At 27.9% G+C, this 26,633-nt stretch overlaps 1 protein-coding gene across 3 annotated transcripts in view; it reads left to right on the top strand.

Annotated features, from left to right (window-relative positions):
- The window catches only part of LOC126734675 (lachesin-like), a 768,805-nt gene that overhangs the window by 648,822 nt on the left and 93,350 nt on the right, over window positions 1–26,633 (top strand). For all 3 annotated transcript variants that reach the window (XM_050438384.1, XM_050438383.1, XM_050438385.1), the window contains exon 4: window positions 25,809–26,019. In XM_050438384.1, the coding sequence (XP_050294341.1) occupies window positions 25,809–26,019 (211 nt within the window). The remainder of the gene's footprint in view (window positions 1–25,808; window positions 26,020–26,633) is intronic.

Genomic DNA, 26,633 nt, shown 5'->3' with positions numbered 1-26,633 from the left:
TTATAATGTAATAATTTAATATTGTGTGTATGAAAATAGTACTGATCGCGACATCTAGTGTAAAGTGGGTTGATAACCTCTTAAAAAATAAGAACTAATAGATGACGTTAGCTGTTCTTAATTTTGAATTTTAAGCAATTTAGTGGAATCAGGTTGTTTTTCTCTCTTCCTCTAACTAAAGTGGTTGTCCTATCTGTTGTTGTCTTTTGTCATTGGTCACATACGCCATGCTAAAGGATCAGCTTTTTAGGTATTGACATTTTTGATACCGGGCTGTTTATAATTTCAATACTTTATCTTTTAGGACTAGATTGATTTCCATACTCGCTGCAACTTAAATCTAAGTGTTTATATTACCATCATAGTTCAGAACTTCTTTGGATTTGCTCAATGAGTTAGCATGTCAAACCAGATAAATCGAATGTGAAAACAATGTTGATGGTTGATCATGTTGAAAAAATGATTTCTGATTATTTAATGGTTTCTTAATTCATAATTATTGTCTAGCGATCACAGTTCTTTCTCGGCAATTTAAAATGTAATGTAATTTGCATATCTACCTAATTAAACTTTGGTGCATAAAGTTTCGATTTTAGGATTGTACTTTTAACAAAAATCTGTCTAATGATTTTAACAACATTGATTTATTTTAGGTGAAAGGTTAAACAACGAACATAAACCAGTATTTGCATATTTTTATAATATTATTATGAAAATGTAAATATGTTAATTATTCTGCTAGTTTTTGTACAATTTTATTAGTATTCTGTAGTTAAAGTTGATTCGTAGGGTTTCTTTAGGGTTCTACTTACGTTTGGTTTATTATTTTCATCTATAGTGTTTAGTTTTTAGGTAGTTCATCTTGTGTGAGAGCCCCATTTTGGCCCCAATTTAGGTTATTTAGGTTATATTATTGTAAATCCCTGTAGTTCTAATTTTCTAGAATTTGTATACTTGCTTGCTTTGACTGTCAGTATTCTCGTAAAATTATTGGTCTCTTTGGGCAAAAACAATGAAGATAATTCTAAATATTTCGAAACTTTTCCATCGGGTTTTAAAAAGGACGCGCTTCGTGACAAATCATTCAGTTTTAATTGTTTAGTCAGTTTTTACCTTGGAAACAATTAAACGACAGTCAAAGCGAGTTAGGTTAGTGTTTTTGACGTTGACAATAAAAGTGTGTTCCCGAATTTCGTTACAATATAGTGTTGTTAATAATTGAAGCTTCTTTTGCATTTTACTATGTGTTAATATTCTTTACATCCTTTTTTGACCTAAGACTAAGCCTTGCAAAATACTTAAAGTCATTATACATATTTTTCGACCTGACTTAGCTTTTTTTAAATAAAACGTAGTGAGTGATACTATTATACTACATAGTATTTTGTGAAGCATCTCCCAATGATATTACTTAGTTGTAAGATTGGTCTTTAAACCCAGCTTGTTTGGCAACATAAAATTTCTCAGGCCAGAATGTCCTATTAGCATTTTTGAGGCTAGTGACTACTGGTTAGATTCGGTGAGGTAGGGCCAATCTATCTGGACATTTAATGCATAACAGTGTCATTGGCTGCCTATTGTTCCAAAATTCAAATCTAAATGTGATTTTTAATTAAATTTTAAGGTAGTTTAGAATGTTCCGAAAACCATTTGAATTAGGTGTAAGAAATTATCCATAAAATTTGCTTATTTATATTTTTAGGTAAAGTCGATAACCATAATCACATATAGGGTATTCTATTTAAATTAGCGCACTTGACATCTACTTCTTGTATATTAAGAAATGCTAAAACATTTTGGCTCTTCTGTAAGTTGTTTATGCAATTCTCGGACAAATACCCTGTGTAATCTCATATAATTTCGCGTTTCTGTTATTCGAATATTTTGAATATATTTTATTGGAACATTTCTAATACAAAACCACCTATAAACCAAAAATTACTTTAAAATATGTATCAGAAATATGGATCGTATGATGGATCAATATTTAACTTTATAGGTATATTGTAGAAAAACAACTAAATACTTGGAACTTAAATTATTAATAAAAGCACACTTACTTCTGATCAAAATAAGCAAAACAATTGCAATATTTGTGCTCAATATTACAATTCATAATGTTACAATAATAATAAATGTAATTTTTTTTTAAAGTATGGCTGCAGGCTACGGTTACTCTAATCATCTTACCTAAAAGTAAATAATTGAATTAATTAATTATCACTTACAATATTTGAAGTACTTCAACAATTCTAATGCTAATACTAAATGCAGTAACTAATATAATATAATACAATTATCAATATAATACAATTTTGTTTTTTTTACCATGGTTACTCACAGTGGAAATTAGTTAATTTCGTCAATAAATCAGTTCCCCACTCAGCATCACGTTGTGTACTATTTACTGCCAACTGTAACTGAAATCAAACATTGAGAAGGAGCCACTTCGATGCTGTAAAGAGTGGACTAACAGGCTTGAACTTTCTCATAGTAAAAGCAAATTTTAAGCAAGTATTTTAAATTTGTGGATGCTACTTTTTCTCATTAATAGAATGCTAGCCACAATATTCTATTTGCATTGCTTACATTCGATAATATTAAGAAATCGCAAAGTCGTAGCCTAAGGTTGGCCGTGAGAAATAACTTATTTATAATAGTATGTTAAACTTTCAATTCATAAAAACAAATATGTAATAAATTCGATTTATGATTGACGAATCTAAAGTGCAACACTTTATATTACACTACGTAAAACCGCGTAACTAATTCTACTTTTACTTCGAAAGACCAGTACTATAGGTTGAATAGTTGAATTGATCCCATGAAAATTACATTAAAACACGCTTGTTGGTTACTTTTTTACATTCCTTTAATATTTTAAAAAAATCTATGTTTATTCAGCCGTCTTTTAGATGCATACTATTTTACATTTGTTCACTTAACAGTTATATTTAATGACTCAAATTACTTTCCCTTTTAACAACACTTGAAGTATAGACAAAAACTGCTAGTAAAAAGGACAATTTTAAACGTTTTACTATTTTTAGAATTTCCGAGAAATATTTTTCATATAAAATACAAATATTTATTACATTTCAATATATTTCTTTTTTCAATTTTAATACATTTCTTATACAAAGATAGGCGCATCGACAATGTGAGAGATGAGGAGCTGCCAATAACTTTTTCTTCGCGTTCGGAGCTGCAATCGTTAAGCACGGTTCATACTTATTAGTGAATAGCGTATTTGCTGCAAACATTTAATTGTTTAAATTCAATTCTTAATAACTTTTTCAGTATTGCATCGGATTTTGCAAATTTCCAACACATTTATTATTATACAAAGGTTAATAAAAAGTAAAAATTTACTTTAAACTGTCACTTAAAATTCACAAACTTAAAACTTACAATCGAATGATGTTTTGTTTTGCTGCATTTTCAAGCCCCATAATTTTTTTAACAACTTGTTTTTTTATTCATTTCGATATATAAATTCTTAAAGAAAAAGCACTGGCTTAAAGGAAACAATGCAATAATGCGTTGTTACCAAGAATTTTTTTTTGTAAATATGGATAATGGCGGCAACTCTAATTTTTTCGGGCATACATTTAATTAATGAAGCAGTCGCATCTTCGGGTATTTGTTGCCACTCGTTTCGCCTTTTCTAACGCAGCCAAAGTTTGAAACGTACCGTAGTTCTGACTAACCCTTTTTCTCAGTATATTCCACAAGTGCTCAATAGGGTTGAGGTCTGGACTTCTTGGGGGCCAGTCCAATAGATAAAAGTCAACATCTATTAAATATTGCTCAGTTATTTGTGCTATGTGCGCTCGAGCATTATCGTACATTAAGATAAAATGATCCAACCAACATGCTATGATGCACCCAACAGACTTTAAACTAAGGAAAATTCTTTCTTTAACAAAAACAATCAGAAATTCAGAATTAAAGTTTCTCTTAAAATGTATGTTTTACGAAAAACATGAAAATGGCTGTAGCTTAAGACTGGTTCTAAATTGTATAGATTTCCCTTGTTATAATTTAGCAAAACTCTTAAACGAAATTTTGTCACCTATAACAACGACTTTCAACTACAATATTATGAACCCCTACGAACTTGTGGAGTCGCTTAATGATGTAAAAGTGCCGAAAGATTATGTCTTAGTGTTTCTTGATGTAAAATCATTGTTTACTAATATTCCAAAGTCCCTAGTTATAGGTGCAATAAATAAGTAATAGCGGTACATTTTATCTCATACTCTTATGAATAAGGAACTACTAATTGAAATCATTAATTTTTGTTTTAGGTTGTCATCAAAAATACACTGGACATGATCGTTTATTTAATAATGTCGTTTATTTTTGATCGGAAAGCTTAAAACATTAAAACAAATATTAGCAAAATAATTCACATCTATTTATGTTAAAATAGTGTAAATTTAAGAACAGATAACTTAAGCCTAAGTCATATCTACAGTAACCTTTTAAATAAATATAATTTATGTAAATAACTAAGCCTTATGCAAGGCATCTCAAAATAATTATTATATATTAAGATAAAATGTTCTCCTATAAATGGCTTATAAGGCACTTATATAACTCTCATATCTGATTTATATATATTATAGTATTATATAGATATTATAATAATATCTGTATTGATATATTTCACAGATTTTTGAAAATCGTTATGTTTAAACGAATGATAAATTTGCGAGTCATCGGTATACTGATATAAATAACAAATTCAAAGGTATTTATAGAAGTCGTATGAATATAAAAAAATAAAGACGCTACATTGCTTCCTTAATGTAGCTTCATTTACGAAAGTAGCCCAAGGTATTTAAGTTAAGTTATGATTGAATAATCCAAATTGTCAAATATCACTAAAATCTAGCAATACTGATACTGTTGATTCATCCCGATCAAGAGCTTTAAATATGTCGTCATAGACCTGAAGTGGAGCTGCACTGTATTTTCAGAATCCCTACTGAGTATGAGATAGTAGCAGATTATTATAAAAACTAAAATCTTCTAGTTGGACATAAATAACTATTTCAAATATCTTAAATATAGTAGGAGGGATACTAAAGGGGTGTACTGACTGAGGTACTGACTTTAGAAAGGATGATGAAATCCTTAGATGTATACAATGAATATATAAGAAACGTTATATGTATATGAAAAATTGTATAAAATGCAAAATTATTAATTTTTATACTTATTAAATGTCCTCTTAATTTTAAGTATCGCTTTATTTATTTAGTCTTCTGTTACTTGTGTTATTTGAATTTAGTCACTGGATTAACAGCAGTAGAATTTCTGTATTGTCTAAATATATAATTGTCAGTATTAGATTTTATTTTGGTTTACTATTAATAAAAAGATCATTAAATTCTGATACCGTCTTTTCTTCAACATTTGGATGATAAGTACTACTTAAGATACTATTGATTTATAAATATACTGAAACTTGTTAAAATGACTCAGGTTAGACTTTAAATTTATGCTGAAGAAATGCTCTTGTTGCATGATGGCTGAAGTAATTTTGAAGCTGCTTATATCGTCTCTACCGCATCTTTTTTTTTAATAAGTTTCTTTTGTAATTCTGGCATTTTTTATTAGGACATGAATATTTAAAACTGTAGTAACTTATATATGTATTTAAAAATTATTAATGCCCTGCATATTTTAAATAAAATACCAGTTCATAGAATTTGAATCAAACAAAAAAATTTATGAAATAAATTCAGAAGAATCATGGTACGTTTGACAGTGGTACAATATAATATGGATAATTTAAATATGAATTAGGCAATGTTCGAGTTACTCTTAAAAAAATTTAAAATTTAAAAAAAGTAGGCGATTGAAATGGTTCAAATTTTTATTTTCATAGTAAATTAAAAGGATTTTTACAGTCGTTATTATCTAGGTTAGAAAGATCTAAACTAAAATAGGTATTAAAAAAAATGACAGATCGGTATAAAGCTTATTGATGTATTTTTAAGATCCTCCAAACACTCATTTAAGTGGACGATGCAGTAAACCGAAATTTATTTTTTGCTCTTAACTTTAATACTAACCCAAGTCTATATAAGTGAATTTTGCTGATATGGTACTTAAATAATTAATCTCTTATTAGCAATAAAATAATGTACTTTATTTAGCTCAACCTACAAATGTTATTATAATATAGTAATCAATTACATAATAAAAACTTTAAAAAAATAAACGTTGCCTACAGAAAATCAAAAAAAATTAAAAAACCACAATAAAAAACACAATACGCACAGTTACGTCAAGAATTAAAAATAAAATAGAAATTAGATAGTTAATCTAAGTTGTAAAAAATAAAAGTTAATAAATAAATCACAAGTAAAAGTTAATTATAAATCTTAGATAAAAACATTAAAGCAGAATAAAAATAAAAATAGGAATATAAATAAAATCAGGCAATTACAGATACGATGAAATAAATTTTTTAACAGTGTTTTAAACCGGTTCAATTTACCACAGTCCTTAATATTAGCTGATAATCTATAAAATTCAAATGATCCTCAGCAAAGAATATAGTTTAACATTTGACTATTGTTACATCTATCATAGACAACATTTTTATGGTTTCTAGTATTATTATTATAAATATCTCCCAATATTCTTATGTTATCATAGATATACGCGGGTAATAAACATTATTTGACTTAAAAAATAAACACATACACACTAAACATAATTCCTTGGTATATATCTCCACAGAATATATATCTCCACAGAATACATCCCTAATACACTTAACCTAAATGAGATAGAAGTATTGCACTGCAGTCGGTATACTCCTATGGACAATATAATTTAAATTTGCATCTAGAATTATTTGCATATAAGAATTATTTCTATATTTAATTTCTTTTTTATAAAGAATGTTCTCCCCAGAACAGTAATTTCCAATTCACTTGACCGTTTTTGGAATTCTTAGTGAAGACACAAAAATTGTATTTTTTTGTATTTAAACTCGATTTGTTAATACACAGCCAGTTAAATAAAATATTTAGGTCGTTGTTAGTATCAATCCGCATTTGGTAAGGATTGTTAGCCATTATGTGATAGCAAACAACATAGTTTTGCATTTTGCAAGCACATTTACATATCATTTATATGCAAAATAAAGAATAATGACCCAAAACTCTACCCTGCGTAACACCAAATGTGACATTAAGAACTTCTGACAAACTATTTACAATTTTAGCACATTGAACAACACAAGTAGGATTTGAGCCCGTTTAAGACACCTCCCTTAATTCCCAAACCTGTTAATTTATAAAGCAGCATTGGTTCGTTAACAGTCTCGAATGCTAATTTCAAATCCAAGAACACGGCTAGAACATAACTTTTATTATTAATTGCTCTTGAAAAATGATTACATATATTTACATAAACGAACTCGCATGAATAATTTTCACGAAAACCATATAAAGTAATTTAAAAAATTTTGTTGCAAAAATTAAGGACTAGTTTTTTTACACAAACTTTTGACTACTCAAATAACATAACCTTTTTGTAGACAGCCATAGTATTAATTATTCGAATTAACACTAGTGGTATTTGGTACTTTTGGAATAGGAATAACAGACCACAGTTTCCGTGAACTTAGAAACACACCACTTTCTAAAGAAGAATTAAGAATATTATTCAGGATACTGTCACCTACAGCATAGGATACATTACCCAAAACTTTTTTGGACATACCTCCTTCTCCACCACAAAAATTTTTTAGACTTTTCAATATGTTTTCATTGTACTCATTGTGTCTTTTTTAAACTTGGAAAATACTTACTATACTAATACTAGTTTCAGCGGCTCTGGTAAAATTTACTAAATTTGGTGACTGTGGAATATTTTTCACAACACTGTCTATACTTTCTATAAAATATTTATTAAAATTTTGTGTAATGCACACTTCTTCACACTGTCCCTTCAAAATTAATTTGATTCGAGGCCAGCTGCATTTTGCCAGATAGTAGAGTGTTGAGATTTTTACATAGTCATCCCTTTGTCGCATCAAATGCTTAATTTCAAAAGTTATCCATTTCTTATCTACATAATGTTGATTTTGGATAAACTGAACTTTAGAGCATATTTGGTCTAAATTAATTTCAATCTCCCTAACAAACGTGTCAGCAAGTAACTTTACATCAAAGCTATTTTTGTTCCATTCCAGCAAGCAGTTTCTCTTGTAATAATTTATACGTTTTAATACGATCTCTGAAAAGCAACAGTTTTAGCAGTTTGCTCTTATTGTTGATTTAAAAAAATTATATAATTTTTGAGTAAATAATGTTTTTTATTTTATTGCTATAAAAAGTGTCTTTAAGTAAGTCAAAGTTACTGTTTACAACAATAATATTAGTTTCATTAAAATTCCTACTTCATCTAAATAATCATAGAAAAAAAATTTAAAAAATTGCATCTTCTTTTTTTGGTGGATGATACAATGCAGAAAACAAATAGTTAGTTCCATGTACGGAAAATTCTAAAGACATTAACCAGACATAATGCTCAATATCGTAATATTGGTCTCACTCAAAAGAACAATATTGGACTTCCAATCATTAATTAACAAAGCAATGCTATCTTTATTGTTGAAATTTCCGTGACAATTGAAAAAAATTATATTACTATTAAGTACAATATTTTAATCTAATTGCTATTTGATATATTTGTTTCGATGAATTTCTTCAAATCTTTTATGAGACTCAGATGGCAGACCATACTTTTCATTTGATAGAATACAGTTAACATATTTGGCACCATTTACCTTACATTCTTTAACATCATGACCCCCACAACACTTAGCACACGTTTTTTTTCATTTATAATCCTTAGGTATATATACTCTTTACTTTTCTAATATTTTAGGCACTTCCACGCTTGACGAATAGTAGATATAAACTTGTCTCCGGTAAGGTTATTAAACAATATTCTAAATATAATACTTCTTCTTTCTTCTTTCCTCAATTACAATGGACTCGCCTAATTTTGTTGTTTATTATGGATCTACAGTTTAATGTGGGTTCCGAACCACAAGTGCTTTGTTTTTATAAAACAAACACAAACAACCATGCCCTGCCAGGATTCGAACCTCAGACCACACGATCGCATCATGAACACTTTCATGAACCCGCGGTGCTACCGGGGTCGGCTAAACATAATACATAAAACTAAAATAAGATAGAGAAAAAATCTACCTTTAAAGTGAAATATAGATATTTACCCTTTATTTTACATAAGAGCGCAGCTTTTTTCAAATATTTATATTTTAATAAGAATTTAGACTTTCAATAAAAGTTTCATCACTAATATCGTGATTGATCTAAAACTCTATAGAGTGACTTTTATTATATTATATTCAAAAGAGCTAAATCAATAATTCATATGCATGTCGCATCGTTACGCTTTTTAGAATGATAAAACGAAAAGTCTCCGGCTTTTAATAACTATCCTTTGGGTGTAATTATTCTCAGGCAAGGGACAAAACATGTATGATTAAAAATGTGCCCCTCTTTATTAAACAGCAGCTAAAAAAATCTTTTTTTTTTCTTTACTATTCTACCGATTTTAACATTTTTTATACGCTCTTTTGTTTGCTATTTTTGTAAATTAGTTTTTATTGACAAAATATTCATTTTGATTGAAACGAACATGGTTTCGAGTATATATGGGCTTGTTTTTATTAACTTAATTGAATAAACTTGAATTACAATTTAGTTTAAAATGCTTTGATTGTATTTAGATTGTGACATAATGTAAATTGTATACACATGTTAAGTGGAAAAATTTATGGTTAAAGTATATTGACTTTAACTAATTATTTAATTGAAATTACGCTATTTAGTTGTATACTATTTAAAATATATTTTTTAGCAATCTTTAATAATTACGCCGATTAAACGTTTTGTTTTATTTAATATTAAACTTTAGTTTTAGGCACATCCTATCGAATAAATAGATTATTAAATACCATAAAAGCATTCATTTAAAGGGATTTTGGCTTTAAACTAGTTAATAAAAGAATAATAATATGCCTAAGTTTTCTTAGTAATCACTAAAATGGTATGTTATTAAACATTATAAAACAAAAATAGATTGAGTATATTGATTTTAGTTTTAAATTAATTAACGGAATAAAATTTATTATTTTAATAATCTATATGATGTTAATTTTTAATAATAAATTTAGGATATCCCTTAATTAATAAAAATATGTTATCTCAATTATTCAAATAAAATCATTAATCCATAAAGCTTTTCAAAATTAAGATTTTTTAAACGAATCATATTTCTATTTCAAATAACTTATAAGAAAATGCCCTTAGGCTTTTACTTTTTTTGGGTTGTGACTATGACCAGCCCAACTGAAATCTAGGTTTCTTAAGTTATAATTAAAATAGGAGCGTAGAATTATTTTTAACATGGGTTAAATTATAAGTAGTCTGTAATTACTTGAATCTATTTCAGTGTCCTGAGGATGACTTAATATAAGTCGAAACGTCGACATTTAGATAAGCAGGTTTCTGTTTTATTTCTGACCCCACCCAACAACCCTCCGCAATATTGAAGATATTGGGTCACAAACACGAAACTAAAATAAAAATACTACTTAAACAAAACCAAAAACTTACATAAAACAATAAAAAACCTTTAGAAGCCATCCACACACTTCACACTACATAAATAAACAATGATTTTAAGGTTATAATTGTACAAAGCAAAAAATAAAAAATAAAAAGTGGCACCCAACAACATAGACTCAAGGAGAATCGAACCCGGTACAACAAGGTTATAAGTATAAGTGTAAAACCTATCGGCTATACGGACCTAATGCTAAAACAACTTAACACGTTAGCCAATGTAAATTGAAGAAAGTGACTACAAGGAAAATGTTAAACGATACTTAGCTAAATTAATTTGTTAAAAATTAAATTAGGTTCAAAAGTAAACACGTCATTTATACACACGAGAACAGGACTCTTTTTAGCTTTTGTAATTTCCATTTTCTCCAGAGGGTCAAGCTTCTTACCTTTAGGGCATTCATGAAGCATTTCAGCTCCCACCCCCGGAGAAAAATTATGAGTAGAGGCCAGCAAATGATTCGTAAACGCTGATTTGGTATCACTGACATTGATATTTTTAAATTTTTCAAAAAGCGCTACGTGTTCTTTAATGCGTGTAGAGATTTTTCTTCCAGACTGGCCAATGTATATTGCGTTGCAATCGTCATATTTTAAAGAGTAAACTCCCGATTTAGAAAGGATGCTTGCCTTGTCCACTCTACTGACCAATTGGTTCTTTAAATTATTGACTGTCTTAAACGCGATTTTTACATTTAAAGAATCTTAAAAATTTGTAATAAATTTTGTCTATTAAATGAAGGGGAAATCCATTGCTCTCAACCAATATGTTTCATAATATTCAATTCTTTAGCGAAAGCTTCTTTTGACAAGGGGATATTAAACAATCTATAGAAAAATGAATTAAAGGAGGCAAATTTATATGAGTAGGGAGAATTTGAAGAGTACTGAATTACATTATCAGTAGTAGTGGGCTTACGATATATTTCAAAAATAAGTTTATTGTTGCATTTCTTAACTGGAAGGTCGAGAAAAGACAAACAACCATCTTTTTCTTCTTCGATTGTGAATGAAATGTTAGGGTGTAAGGAATTTACGAAACTAAGAAAATTTGATAGGTCTTCCTCCCTGCCATTCCAGATTATAAAAATGTCATCCACATACCTCTTATATATCGTGAGGCAATCTCTAAATCTACTCTCAACTATTTCTCTTTCTAGATGACTCATGAAAATCTCGCTTAGCAGAGGGGAAAAAAAAGAACCCATAGCCAAACCTGAGACCTGCCTGAAAATTTTATTGCCAAACTGGAAAAAATTTTGGTCGATCACTATATCGAGTAAGTCTAAAAGACCCTTAATGACTATACGACTAAGAGATGTTTTTAATAGGAGAGTTCTCACTAACTTTAAACAATCTGTGGGAGGGATGCTGGGAAAAAGATTTTTTACATCTAAGGAAATAAGTTTAGAACCACGAGGGATAATAAGATTTTTCAAACTGTCGGTTAGATCAACAGAACTCTTAGTCGAATAAATACTTTTAAAGTTGGACGCTTCGCGTCTACTTTCGTCCGTGGGGATCAGTCAAAATTTTAAAAATTTTTGTCAGTACTACAAAAAAATCGCCACAATTATCCGAGGAGTGCCCTAAACACGCAGTGAGGAAGAGACCTGCTGTATCCTCATAAGGCTCTGAGTTCAACCTTAGTCTCGGCATGGTGCTCTACCCAACTTTTTTTTTTTTAAGTACTTTGAAAATATTAACATCTATAGTAAATATCGAGAGACAAGGGAAGGTCTCATTATCTATTATAATTAAAAATAAATTTCATTGAAATGTTACTTACTTATTTCTGGGTATCATGCTTTAGAGAACCATGATGTGTTACAATACGCTCCGCTCTCAAGTAACTCGTATAAATATAACCAATATTCAATGATAACTTCTTATTTTATTATAATGCGCCATCTATGGTAAATACGCTAAAACAGAGTCCTCAATTATAATACCGTTGATTGAATATTTGGGTAATTCACTTTAAAATGTGACGATTGCAACGCAGTATACATTGGCCAGTCTGAAAGAAAAATCTCTACACGCATTAAAGAACACGTAGCGCTTTTTGAAAAATTTAAAAATACCAATGTCAGTGATACCAAATCAGCGTTTACGAATCATTTGCTGGCCTCTACTCATAATTTTTCTCCGGGGGTGGGCGCTGAAATGCTTCATGAATGCCCTAAAGGTAAGAAGCTTGACCTTCTGGAGAAAATGGAAATTACAAAAGCTAAAAAGAGTCCTGTTCTCGTGTGTGTGAACGACGTGTTTACTTTTGAACCTAATTTAATTTTTACCAATTTAATTTAGCTAAGTATCGTTTAACATTTTCTTTGTAGTCACTTTCTTCAATTTACATTGGCTAACGTGTTAAGTTATTTTAGCATTAGTTCCGTATAGCCGATAGGTTTTACACTTATACTTATAACCTTGTACCGGGTTCGATTCTCGTTGAGTCTATGTTGTTGCGTGCCACTTTTTATTTTTTATTTTTTGCTTTGTACAATTATAACCTTAAAATTATTGTTTATTTATGTACTGTGAAGTGTGTGGATGGCTTCTAAAGGTTTTTTATTGTTTTATGTAAGTTTTTAGTTTTGTTTAACTAGTATTTTTATTTTAGGCCTGATGATGCTCTAACTAGAGCGGAACACGTGTAGCCCATTTAATCACATTTTGTGAGACCGTGACTTTGTGTTTTTCTTTGTTTTTCCTCAATTATTAATTTTGTTAAATTTTTGCAAGATTTATTGTTTGTGAAGTTTAGTCATTTCATATAACATAAAAGTCAACAGCGTAACTAGAAGTTGGTATTTTTTGGTGAAATCAACCCTTAATTACCTTATCGAGTCTTACCATGTTGTTTAGTTTTAAAATGCTTCACGTATTTCTATTAAATAATTATTTTGCCCCTTTCTCGTTTCTACTTCGTTACATTTATTTATTATTTAATTTAAAAAAAAAGCTTAGCTACGTTGGCAACAATATTTATTTTGAGTCGATATTTAGGTAGCTCTTAATACCTGTTGCCTTTTTTTAAGATAACTACAACTTTTTTATTTTTAATGAAGCCTTCCCCAAATTACGATTTTTTAATATTTTTATAGTGTGAAATTAAAAAATTACAAATATGGATAAAAAGTAATAAATAAATAAAAACGCTGCAAACAAAAACTGTAAAGAAATGAAACCTATTTTAATCTAAATTATAATTTCGCAATAGTTGTTGCATATAAACCCCCATATAAAATCAAAATCAATATTTTGGGAGATGAAGAACGTAAACATATAAAGGCTTGTCGCCAAAAATTTCCAGAAAACTCATTATACTGCCTGACCTGCAGAAGAATTCTTGATATTAGAAATCTAACATTACAAGCAACTAAATAAGCAACATATTATGTATATTTTAACATAAATTTGAAGCTTAGCCAATATCAAGCTATATGCTCTTAGGGGCAGGCGACAAGCAAGCTATATACTACGAGAGGCATGCGACACGACAATTTACGATAATAATGTGTAAATAACAATATAATTTGCCGGGGAGATTATGTTATGTTAAGCAGCCAATAAAACCAGTGGATATTGAGATTACCTTAATATGTCAACATTACTAAATGTAAGTGTTAATCCTAATTTATACCAATTAATACATAATAATGTGTTTGCTTTAGTGCCTAATTAAGTTAAAATGGTTTATGTGTATTAACGGTAATTAGTAAATTTCTAAAACGGATTTAGTAAGCTTAATAAATAAAGCATTTAAAAATCAATTTATGGTAAATGAGAGTGTCTGATACAAGTAATTAGGCGATTATATATTTTATTTTTATTAAGCAAAAATGTAATATAAATCAAAAGTATCTAGGTTTGAATTAATTTATAATAAATACATCGATCAGGTATCTTAAACAACGTAATTTTAATTATTTAATGTATTTAATACACAAATTAAACGACAATTATAAATTATGCCAATAGTATTATAACAAAAAATCAAATAAAATCAAAGTAAACGAAGATCAATAAAAAAATCCAAAATTAAGTGATAACACAGGTTTTAACATATTCTTCATTAAGTCATTCTTTATCGTATTAAAAATATTATTGTAATTTTTCCCAATTATTTGATTGCGAGTTGGTAACATCATGTTGTCTAGTAATATTTTTTAAAATTATTTAGGCCTATTATAGGTTCTATGCAAATAATAACAATATATTAAACTATAAATGATAAGTAAGTAAGAGATTAATTAAGACAATTTTTTCTTTATATATTTATTTATTATCAGCATCAAATGCCATTTAAAATTGAAATGTTAAATTATTGCAATAAAAATAAACGATAAAATTACATAATAATAATAATGAACATACAGGAAAATTATTTTACAGCGTAATCTCACAGTAATGAACCGTTTCAGACCTTGATATATAACTTTTATGGGATGACACCACACATAAGATCTGTTGAAAGAATAATCAAATAGTTTGATCCCCTTAGTACTCTGAAAGTCTTGATATATTTTTCGTATTTATATTTCCTAAATATTTTTGGATAGTTCTAAAAATGTGTTATTTGTGTTACAAAAATGTGTAGCATTTCTTTGAAATTTATACCATTTTTTTCAAGTTAAAAAATAACTATAAAAATCACTATATATCTAACTTTTAGAATTATCAAAGGTCCTAGTATCATACACATAAAATGTATTCTAAAAATTGAAAAACGTTTAGCGAATTAGAATCACTCACACAAGTTTTACAATTAAAACTTTGCGTCTTTATTTTAAAAATAGTATTTTATGTAAAAAGTTTTAATCACAATTTAGTTTCTGCAGTGGCGGTTTATTTATATAGGTTATAATTTTCGAACATGTTCCATTCATTTTCCGTCAAATGATGTCCTATTATATAAGTCGACCAGAAAACTGAATTTTCAACAAACTTTTATGATATTTGAATATTCTGTACGCGACTAAACGCTCCAATTAAACTTATTGCTAAATGTGAACTACCAGTCAGTTGACTGATCTAAAGTTAAATTTACAAGAGGAAATAATTGGCTTTGGGTCCAAATAAAAGAAACATTTGCTTTTGGGCATCGATGTTTTAACTTTTATGAGTTTATCCCCAGAACATTAAATGTTGACTCTTACTGTTGAAATAAAGCACGTTAAATACATATTTTACAATAAATATTAACAAAAAATAGGATCAATTCTGATATTTGTTACAGTATAGATTTTGGGGAATCCAAATAAAGATACATTAATTAGAATATCAGTGTGGCCTATGTATAAGTTCTATGCTCCCTAAAATAAGATATTTTTACGTGGGCGTTTTAAATAAATAGCAACCTCTTTGACTTTTTTAATTAGCTATCACCGCCTTTGTAACATATTACGCAATATCTCATGAAATAGCTTTTTTTTTTAATAAGTATTATTTTAGTGAAATCTGAAGAATTAATAATAAAACGTAAAATTTACAAAAAAAATATAAATGCAACTGATGAAAAAAAAATTACTTACTATTATTATTAATATTCCTATAAAAATAGTTGTACTTTATAAAAAGTTCGACATAGCCAAAAAGTTAAAATGCAATCAAATGTCAAATTTTATTAGGCGTATTACGTGGTTTATAAAGAAAAATTATTTTGCTTAATAGTAAAATACGGTTGTTTATGACAATATCGAAAATTGTTGTAAATAGTAGTTGTTTAGAACTAAAAACTACGTTCAGATGTGCAAAACATCAGGCTATTTTGTAAGATTTGGGTAGAATGTGTAAGTGTAAGTGTAGTTTCTGTTGACCTGAAATAGAAGATGCTCTGACAAACAAATTATTTATTTAAAGCAGAGAATGTTGAATACTGAATTTCTTAATATCAGTTTAACAGTGAGTTTGTCATATTCTATTAACAAAGAAACAGTTTCAAGGATTTAAAAAAGAGCAAGTTTAATCTTATTTGTTTATTCTTATTACGCTAATAGTATGAGATCGTGACGGATGCTTTGAATTGTGTTGTAATAGATTATTAGTAATAGGTTAGTCTCTTCCCAAAATTTCTATTAGTGTTAGAGTGAAGCCAATCCAAATTGTAACATCAAAATTTGCAACCAGTATGCATTAAAAGTAAATGTGTGACGTGGAATTTACCGAAATAATTTGATCTTTTATATTAATGATTTTTTGAAGGCAAACCATTAATTACTTTTTTTAGAGAATAAATTAGAAGATTTTCTTAATAGCGTTTTATTGCTTCAACATCAACAAAAATGGTTCCAATAGGATGGTGCTCTATGTCATGTTCGGCTAATGTAAGGCAATACCTTGATTTGGTTTTTGATTTTGATTTGAATTATTTTAATAAATAAAGATTTATTACATATAACTGTTTTTTTTTTGCCAGCTCGCTCTCCAGATTTGATACCACTTAATTTTTCGTTCTTCAATGGCCATTTGCAGATGTTGCTTATTTGGAAAGAATCATAACAGAATCTGTTCAGAGTGTTCTTTCTGTTACTATGGTTAGAAAAGTATTGAAAACATCTTCTGATCGAAAAATTACTTATATTAAAAGCAAAGGCGGCAAATATAAAGCATTAGAGCATAAAATAATGTAATAAAGTTGATTAAAATTATTACAACAAAACGAACTATTATGGTTAAAATGTATAGCTAAGTGTTATAAGACAAACATTAAATAATTAAAAAACTTTAGAATTAAGTGCTCAATTAAACTATTAAATTATTATCAGAAATATACCGTAAACTTAACGCTTACAAATTATAACTAACTTTAATAATGATTTAAACTCATGCCAAAAATGATGTTAATACAGGTTATATCATTTTATTACTACAATTTTTTTTGGAAAAAAATTGTAAAGTTGTAAAATTTAAAGAAGACAAAAACCATTTTCAAAAAGAATGAATTAACTCTAATCTACGGAAAATAATTTAAGAAAAAAATAGATAATGCATTGACTTACTTTAGAAACCAAGTAACAATGACCTTGAAAGCAAATATTACACGAGTGAAGTCTTAAATAAAAATGATAAACAATAGTAAGAGCCAAATGTAAATATATCAAAATTAAAGTCAAAACCAAAGTTCTATTGCTGCATTATTAAAACCGGTAATGGTAAAGAATATAGTGAGAAATCAAGTATTTGAAATAAATAAAATAAAATCTATAGCGACCAATGTGAAAATCTTGCAAAAAAAGTAAAAAACTGTAACAATCAAATTGTAAAAACGACTTTCCATAATTGAAAACAAAGTACATAATAAATTTTAATTATATAAGTCATAAATATTTAAATAATTATATAAGTCAAAAAAACAATGTATTTACTTGTATCTATTAAACTTTAATATTTAATTATTATTATGTAAATATAGAGGTACTTTAATCCTAAGCAGAATTTATAATTTTTTTAAGCTTCTTATTTTTTTTTTTCATAAAAGTAATAATAAAAAGTAGTTAAGTACTTAAGTACACCTAATATAAATAAATGAATCATACTGTTAAAAAAGTGTACTGTGAAAAATTGTTTTAGCCTTTATAAAGATATCCTTAGCAAAAAAAACACAAAAATGGCAAAAAGTTTCTAGTTACCCTTACGGATACATAATATGAAAGAAATCTATTTTAAAAATGAGCTTTGTTAAGCATTTTAGAGACAATTTAATGAAATAAATTAACTGTTGTAAGCATTTATCCAGATTAAGTTTTAAAGTTTAGACCTCAGACCTTATTGAAATAACCATTTTCGTTTCTTATAATTTAATGAATAAGTCAAATTAATATTTTATTTTTAAATTGAAAACCCTTAAAACATTAGTGCTATATGGTCAAATTTTGAAATTTAAGTCTATTAATAATTTCTAGCTATTTTTGGTTTTTTACTTTTATATACCTACTAAACAAAGGTAAAGCTCGCCAATAAAACTTACCAAACAAAACCGGCCCGCAACAAATTTAAACAATAGTTACATAACGTGAGTTAATTTAGGTATCCATTTTAGTTAACAATTTGAATTTGTCGCTTGTCCGTCTAATTTTCAATTGATTGAGGCGGCATAATTTTCATGTGGACCTCATTACATGGTACAATTGCTAACTAAATTATAAAGTTAGCAATTAGTAAGTTATATCTAACTGTTAACGGTCTTTTAGTCACTTTAATGAGATTTAAATGCTTAGTCATTCAATTATGCATAGAGACTAAAAAAAAGCATGTAATTAACAAATAATAATTTAGCTTTCGTATACTTGGTTAGAATCTTAATTTCAAAATTCCATTTATTCAACAGAAGAAGTGCTGATACAAAGACCAATTTTACAACAAAAATTGTTTCTCATATACTCACATCGATTGACAAAAAGATCTTCTTAAAAAAACAAACTAAAATTGCCCACTTGCTTGGATCTTAAGGCATTACAATTCATAACATAGATAAATTTCTTCCTTCAACTCTAAATCAAATAAAATACTTAATATACATAAATATTTATTAGAATAAATATTACATATTTTCTTAATCATTTTGTTGAAGATATTGGTCGATTCTAATAAAAAAAGGGATTTCCTCCCACGCTTCATGAATTAAAGATTTAGATAAATTTTAGCGTGGTTTAACGAAAATGTTGCACCTCTATTTTGAGTGACTTTTCTGGTATATTTTTATAAAGGAATTTTCAAAAATATACCAGTTAATTTTGATTGCTAGAAGGTATCTTTTCAGGTAAAGACATATAATACAGGGTCATCCTAAATAATATATTGCATTGTACTTTAGATTTTTAAGTCGAAACCCGCATTTTTTATTTTTAGCTTCCATAAAATTTTAAAAGATATTAAAGTTAATAAAATAATGAGCTTAACTTACTACTGATAATAATAAATTGCAAAAAATGATACGTATGTCATCAAAAAACTTTGTCTTTGTTTTAAAATTGTTGTTTAAGATACCTACCTAGTAGTTGTGATAAATATTGATTAATAATCTCTTCATTTCAAAAAGACAAGAAATGACAAAACTGTATTACAAAAATGGAAGCATTGCAAAAGCTACTGCTTGGTTGTTTAATTCGTTAGATATAAACAAGACTATTAACAGTACATATGGGGCAAGTTAATATTAAAATGTGAAAAAACTGGACTTAGCTCTAATATTTGCCGTAATGGCCTTCAAGAAAATCGACCAGTGAGAAATGAAGCCGAATAAATAATAGTTTTAGGACACGCAGCACTTGATAATACCTAAAGCACTAATGGACTCAGTACAAAAGTTGCTCAAAACTTGTAATGATGATAAATTTTAGAAGATAAACCGAATAAGATAAAACTTGTCCTTAAGGTTTATGAAAACGATTTTAATAAGTTTGCGTTCTATTTATATGCTGCTGTAAATAAATGTTACTATCGGTAAAGACAATATAGTAGTAAATGATATTTCTATCCTCATCTGTAAAAAACTATAGGTGGTTTTTAGTTATTCAGAGCTATTTGTCATTACACAATTTAAAAATATATTTTCGCGTTTATGCAAACTTTGATCAATCGCTATCGTTATTGCTTTACACCCAAGAGTTTTACTGTTAAGTTATAAGACAATTATAATATAACAAATAAGATGTTGTTATTTATTTAGCGACATTTTTAGACCTACTTATTGGACCTTCCTCAGGCTGCCAAATTTAACGTCAATTGCTTAAAAACTACATAAGCATAGATACATATGCACATTAAAATTAAATAGACCTCTACAAGTTTGAGGATGGATAAAACTAATATGGTGTTTTGCATTTAATAACACAAGTCATTCAATACCTTACTCAGAAAATGTATTTGTTTTTTTTACTTTTGAATAGAATATTTTTTTCTTAAAATCGAACCAATGTACCAAAAAAGTTTAAAAGATCTAAAAGTTAAGGTTTTGGTTACTTAATGCAATAGCATATATAAATGTTTACTAAAAATGGGTGACTCACATTGTTTTCGTTAAAAAATTAAATATTTTTTGATGTCCTCTCAGATGCAACTGGTGCTAATAAATTTCATTTGGTTAAAATTAAATTTCACTGCTTAGAGGTTGGTCTCATACTTAACAAACACTTTATATAACATGCCACTGATGTGAGTAAGATAGCAAAAAATAACGAAGAATATAGAGAGAGAACCTATGGTCAGCTATCTAAAGTATCATTCATATTTTATTCCTATCTATTAATACATATAATTAAACAGGGTGCCCAAGATATGAATTCGAAAAGATATTGGTACGTCTCAGAAATACAGCTTAGGTTAAATTAGAAAAAAATCGCGTCTGGTAAAGCACCTTTGCCAGCAAAATACATGCCAAATTACGAGACAGTTTTACCACTAATTAAAACTCTTTATTTTACTCTCGACACGTGTTTCGCCAACGATGTTAGCATCTTCAGGAGAAGATTAAACTAAACTGTTTTACTTTAAACAGTATTTTAGCTTTAATTTTCTTCCGAAGATGCTAACATCGTAGCAAGAGTAAAGAGTATAACACGAGTAAAATAACGAATTTTGGTTGGTGGTGAACCTGTCTCGAGTTTTTGAAGAAAATTTGAGTGTCACATTAAAGATTCCAACCATAAGATTATAATTACATACCGTTAAAAAAATATTTTAAACGTTCATCGTCTATATTCTATTTTATTTTATATATTATAAAAACGTTAAAAAACAAATGACGCTTTTTTCATGACACACTTAAGGTACTACATTATGACATTATTAGATTTCCGACGTTTTGTTCTCAGAAAACCATCGTTAAATATTTTTATATTTTTTATTACTCAATTTAACGATCTTTCATATGCAAATTCTCTACGTTACGTTACGGTATTCTAACGGTAGAAGTCACATGTAACATATTTGTCGCTGTTTCTCGTAACTATAACTCAGATTGGAATATTGATATCCGCAGTCTTTAACAAAACCTTAAATGAAAAACTCTAGAAGAGTTAAATCCGGGTATCGTGCTGATCAACATCAGCTTACTGGAGGTTCCAATTCATTTCCTGAAATCGCTGCAAAATATACTATCGAACTTATGTAGAATTATGTCTATCAGAATCATCGTCTTGTTGAAAATGCCATCATGTAGTACCTTTAAATTGCCAATGAAAGAATGTTAAGTTAAATTTATTTTTTAAATAAATGCAAAAGCAAATTAAATATTTCAATTGCCTGCATACACTTTATAGAGCGCATATTTTTCCTAATGTAACCTTTGGTTTAATAAACACATAATCTAATTCTAAAATATTAATTAATCCTGTTCATAAAATAACAGAACTATCTAGAAGAAGCTTCTTCTAAGATACAAACAATGGTAGTAAATACTAAAATAAATACAATGCATAAAAAATCATCTAATTAATAAGTTATCCCAAACAATACACAAGTGCCGATATATTTCTAGATACGCTCTTGGCCCACCTATTTTCAATTTACTAATATCGCCCTCCATTAGAATCTAATCTATATTCGAGCTAAAAGTGCTCTATATTGTTATTTTCAACAAAGTTAATATCGTTCTCGTGTTGTGCGACCATCATTAAAGCATTAGCAAGAGAAGCAAAACGATTTCATTTTCCGATATAGCGCAGCGACTAATGAAACCGCGAAAACTGAATTCCGTTTGCGCCTCGGTTATTTTCTCCAAATAGGATTTTGCTATTTTCAGCCCCTTATTCGTTTTAAAACAGGGTTTAACATGAGTGTTTATTTTACCTAGGGACCACCTTAAATGTTTGTTCTTGATTTTTTATATGATAATTATATATCATTTAGCTGAATAAGGTTTAAAAGAATGAAGTCTTTAGGTCAAATAGTTCAATCTTTAAGAGTTAGTTGGTCAAGAAATATACACTTTTATACTATAATATATAATTAAAATAAAATCGATATTAAATAATTTTTTACGAACTAATAATGGGAGGTTTATTCATAATTTATTTTTTAAATTGAATATAAAATAATGTTTCATGACATAATTAAAAATTATTTTAATACATCAAGTTTTACCCATTTAAATTAAAACAACTATGTGGTAAAAACTTATATTTGCATTTAAAAGGGTTTAATCGATCTCTTTATTAAATACATTATTTTAATTTTTAACCAGATTACTAATAAATATTCATATTCGGCAGCTAGAAAAACGGAATATTTTATTTAAATAAATAAATTTAATTTAAAACTAATGGCGTGTTAATTATTAGGAAAAAATATGACCGATATTTTGTAATATTAAATATGTAATAATAATGTAATATTATATAATATTATTAGAAAAAAAATTAACTTTAATACAGTTTGGACCAAAAAATATGTTATTAAAATTTACCATTTTATAAAAAAATTATATTTTATGTAATAAAATTAATATACCAGTTTTTGTAATTTATTTAATTTTTTATATAAATAATTCTTGTTAGTATCTATAAAAGCTGATTTTATTAATACGTTTCTTTTAAGGGGGTATTTCCTTTTCCTAATTTTTCTTTTTTCTTATAAAGACAAAAACATTTTTCTTATTACCTTAAATTCCATTTGATCGAGGAAATTGAATTTTTGAATTGATTAAGAAAGTGACTTTTGTAAATAATTTAAATAAAAATAATAAATTATTTGTTAATAATTTAAATATATAAAAATACAATTGATATATAAAAGTTTAGCTGATGCCTATACTACAGTTAGCACTCTTTCACTTGATGTTTTTTAAAAAACCGTCTTAGAATTTTAAAAAATAACAATGCACTTTCAATGTTCTTTTAGCCTGACTTTTAGTGGCAATTTTATCTTACCTATAAATGACTCTCCAAATGTATAGGGGATAGGGTACACGGTTTTTGGTGTCCAATAGGCATTCTGGTTTTGTTTTTAGTACTAAACCGTATCTAGTTGTCAAGGCGGTTCTAATGATAAATTTTATGGTAATTATCCTGATTTTCTTCGAAGTTCCCTTAATATATGGAATTGTCAAAAATTTTGTAGGATCCTTCAGTTGCTGTGGATCTGTTCTTGATATCTTTGCTGATTTTCAAAAAGTTGTTTTTACTGATTTGCCTGGATACCCGTAAGTTTTTTGTCATAGTTGTATCTTGTATTTCCCTGTTGAATTCATCATTGTTGTTGCATACTGTCGTTACCACCTATACAGTGTTTTAAAGATTCCCACCTTTGTTCAACCAGAATAACTGGAGTTGAAGAAAGTGCCATTATTGCAGGATAAATATTCACACCGGTACCATCTCTGAACCAAAATTGAAACATCGATACTGTGTCTCCATTGTAAGCCCCAGTAAGATAAAGAAGACCGATTAAAGCGCATATTTTAATTTCATCTATTGCCCTTGCATCAGATTTATTTTTGTATCGTGTTTCTTTTTACTGCATATATATATATATATAATATATATATATATATAATATATATATATATATAATATATAATATATATATATATATATATATATATATATATATATATATATATATATATATATATATATATATATATATATATATTCGTACTATTCACGAATTCCTAACTATGTTATTGTCGGAAAAAGCTACTAATATGACTTTATAAATAGCAATTTTTTATTTATTTCATAACAACTATTTGTGAATTCAGGTCGTTAATATACATAAATTAGAATTCTTTTACTAAGAGCAACTTCATCTATTTTAGTATAAAGCAGAACAATGCGTCTGCAAAGCGTATAATAATTTTTCTATAAATGTTCACATTTAAGATTTAGCACCTGATGTAATTATAACAGACGGACCGAGGACTGTAGCATACCATAAGTGCTTGAAACCATTTCACTATTTGTGTTTTTTACTTTTACATATTCTATCTTATAAATATGTTTTTACTAAATTATGCATGTTCCCTTAAGTCCCATTTTAAACAATATCTGCTAAAACAAAATATTGATGCTAACCACATTAAGAGTAATCTTAACATATAATCAACAGATCCATTTTGAAAATTAATTAATCAATTTATGAGCATTGGCAAATGTTAACATTTTTTTTAGAAACAAGGAAACCAACACAGAATTAAATGGCAGAACGATAGGTTAATCGGCATACTCCGTTCTAAGCAGGGCCCTAGAATTGAGGTACTAGAGCCATTTATGTAAATTGGTTGTTCCCTCCTATTTGTGATCTGATATGTTTTTTCCTCTCTCTTTTTGGTTTTCAGGTTGTCCTGTCTTGAAAACGTCAAAAAGCAGAAATACACCTTTAGTTCTTATGCTGCTCGCCTTACGAAATATCTCGATAAACCTTTTTCTTTTACTACTTTTACTACAATTAGTATAACATAGTCTTTTTAGCATAGCGTAGTTTTTTATATCTTTATGTGTAATTCTATCATGTCCATGGGCTAAGTTTTGTTTTAGTAAATTTATGATAATTAATAACTCCTGTTCATAACTGAGTAATTATGGAGGCATGATTAAATATTCGTTAAATAGAAAATCTGTATTTAAAAGATTGATTTCTGTGGAGCCATTTTTTTTCACTATTTTCTTTTTATAAATACATCGAATAAGTTAATGTCATTTGCAGGTAAATAAATAATGTATGCGGTGATAATATCTTGTGTTTTTAGGAAAAAATATACATATAAATACTGGTTATCGATAGGATTTTTAAAAATCAAATTGTTTCTTTAAAAAATAGTTCTTTATCTATATTATATATATTACTTTTTTTCTCCATTTACATATGCAGCTTCTCTAATTTTTTGATTTATTACTTTTGTGTAGCAATATACATTGAAAGAAGCTTCAAATGATTAAAAATTACAGTAGTAAACAATATATTTAGATATTAGAGATACACGCCAATAAATAGTGTGGTCAAAAAAAACCACCTTCAAAAACAAATAGTGTGGTCGGTACGTTGTTTGCCGGTAGAACTGAAGACCAAATAAATATTTAAAAGTGTAAAAATATTTTAACTATGAAAATGTAACAAATACCAACCATTTGAATAAAATATTATGTCGAAAGTATACCTTTAAATTATTTTTAGGTATCATGGATGCGTCAAAGGGATCTTCACGTCCTTACATCGGGAATTCATACATATACTGGTGATGGCCGATTTAGTGTTAGACACCCTGACCATAGCGACGATTGGGATCTACGGATAGAGTACGTACAGAAAAGGGACGAAGGCGTATATGACTGTCAAGTGAATACGGAGCCGAAAATCAGTTTACAAATCTTTTTACACGTTGATGGTGAGTTAGAATTCAATACGATTTATAGTCGATTTATCATGAATCATCTAATGGATGAGGAATTAGTGACAAGTTAGTAAGGGATGCGGAATATTATTATGTACAGCCCATACTATATAAACAATGCATAATATCAATCGTAATATAACGCTGTGTTATCGGATTTTAAATGGTTTCTGTAAATAACTTATTAATTGTATATACCGGGTGACACAGACAACAGACAACACTTAATAACTTTTTTACTTTTAAAGATAAACAATTGAAATTTGGTACAGCGATAGAATAGTTATAACAGCATCTTTTGACATATTCTATTATGTTTTATTACTTCCGGTTTAACAGGAAGTGACACTAACCTTCCTATTTTAAATGGGACGCTTGGTATATTTTTACGTATTTCAATACAAAAATAATATTCTAAAAACAGTTATACTCTATTATAAATATATATAAATTTTAAAATAGGGTGCCATGAATGCGTAGATAGTTTTAATTTTTAATCAAATAATCACAGAAAAATAGTTTTTCTTACATTTTATGACCTAAATTTTTTACACGCCTATTCAAAATATCTAAACCAATAATTTTGGCATTTACTCATTTTTTTTAAA

The sequence above is a fragment of the Anthonomus grandis genome, chromosome 3 (genome assembly GCF_022605725.1).
Source record: "Anthonomus grandis grandis chromosome 3, icAntGran1.3, whole genome shotgun sequence".
Taxonomy (NCBI): domain Eukaryota; kingdom Metazoa; phylum Arthropoda; class Insecta; order Coleoptera; family Curculionidae; genus Anthonomus; species Anthonomus grandis.
Note: the sequence above shows the minus strand (reverse complement) of the source record. Positions and strands in the feature narration are given on the sequence as shown.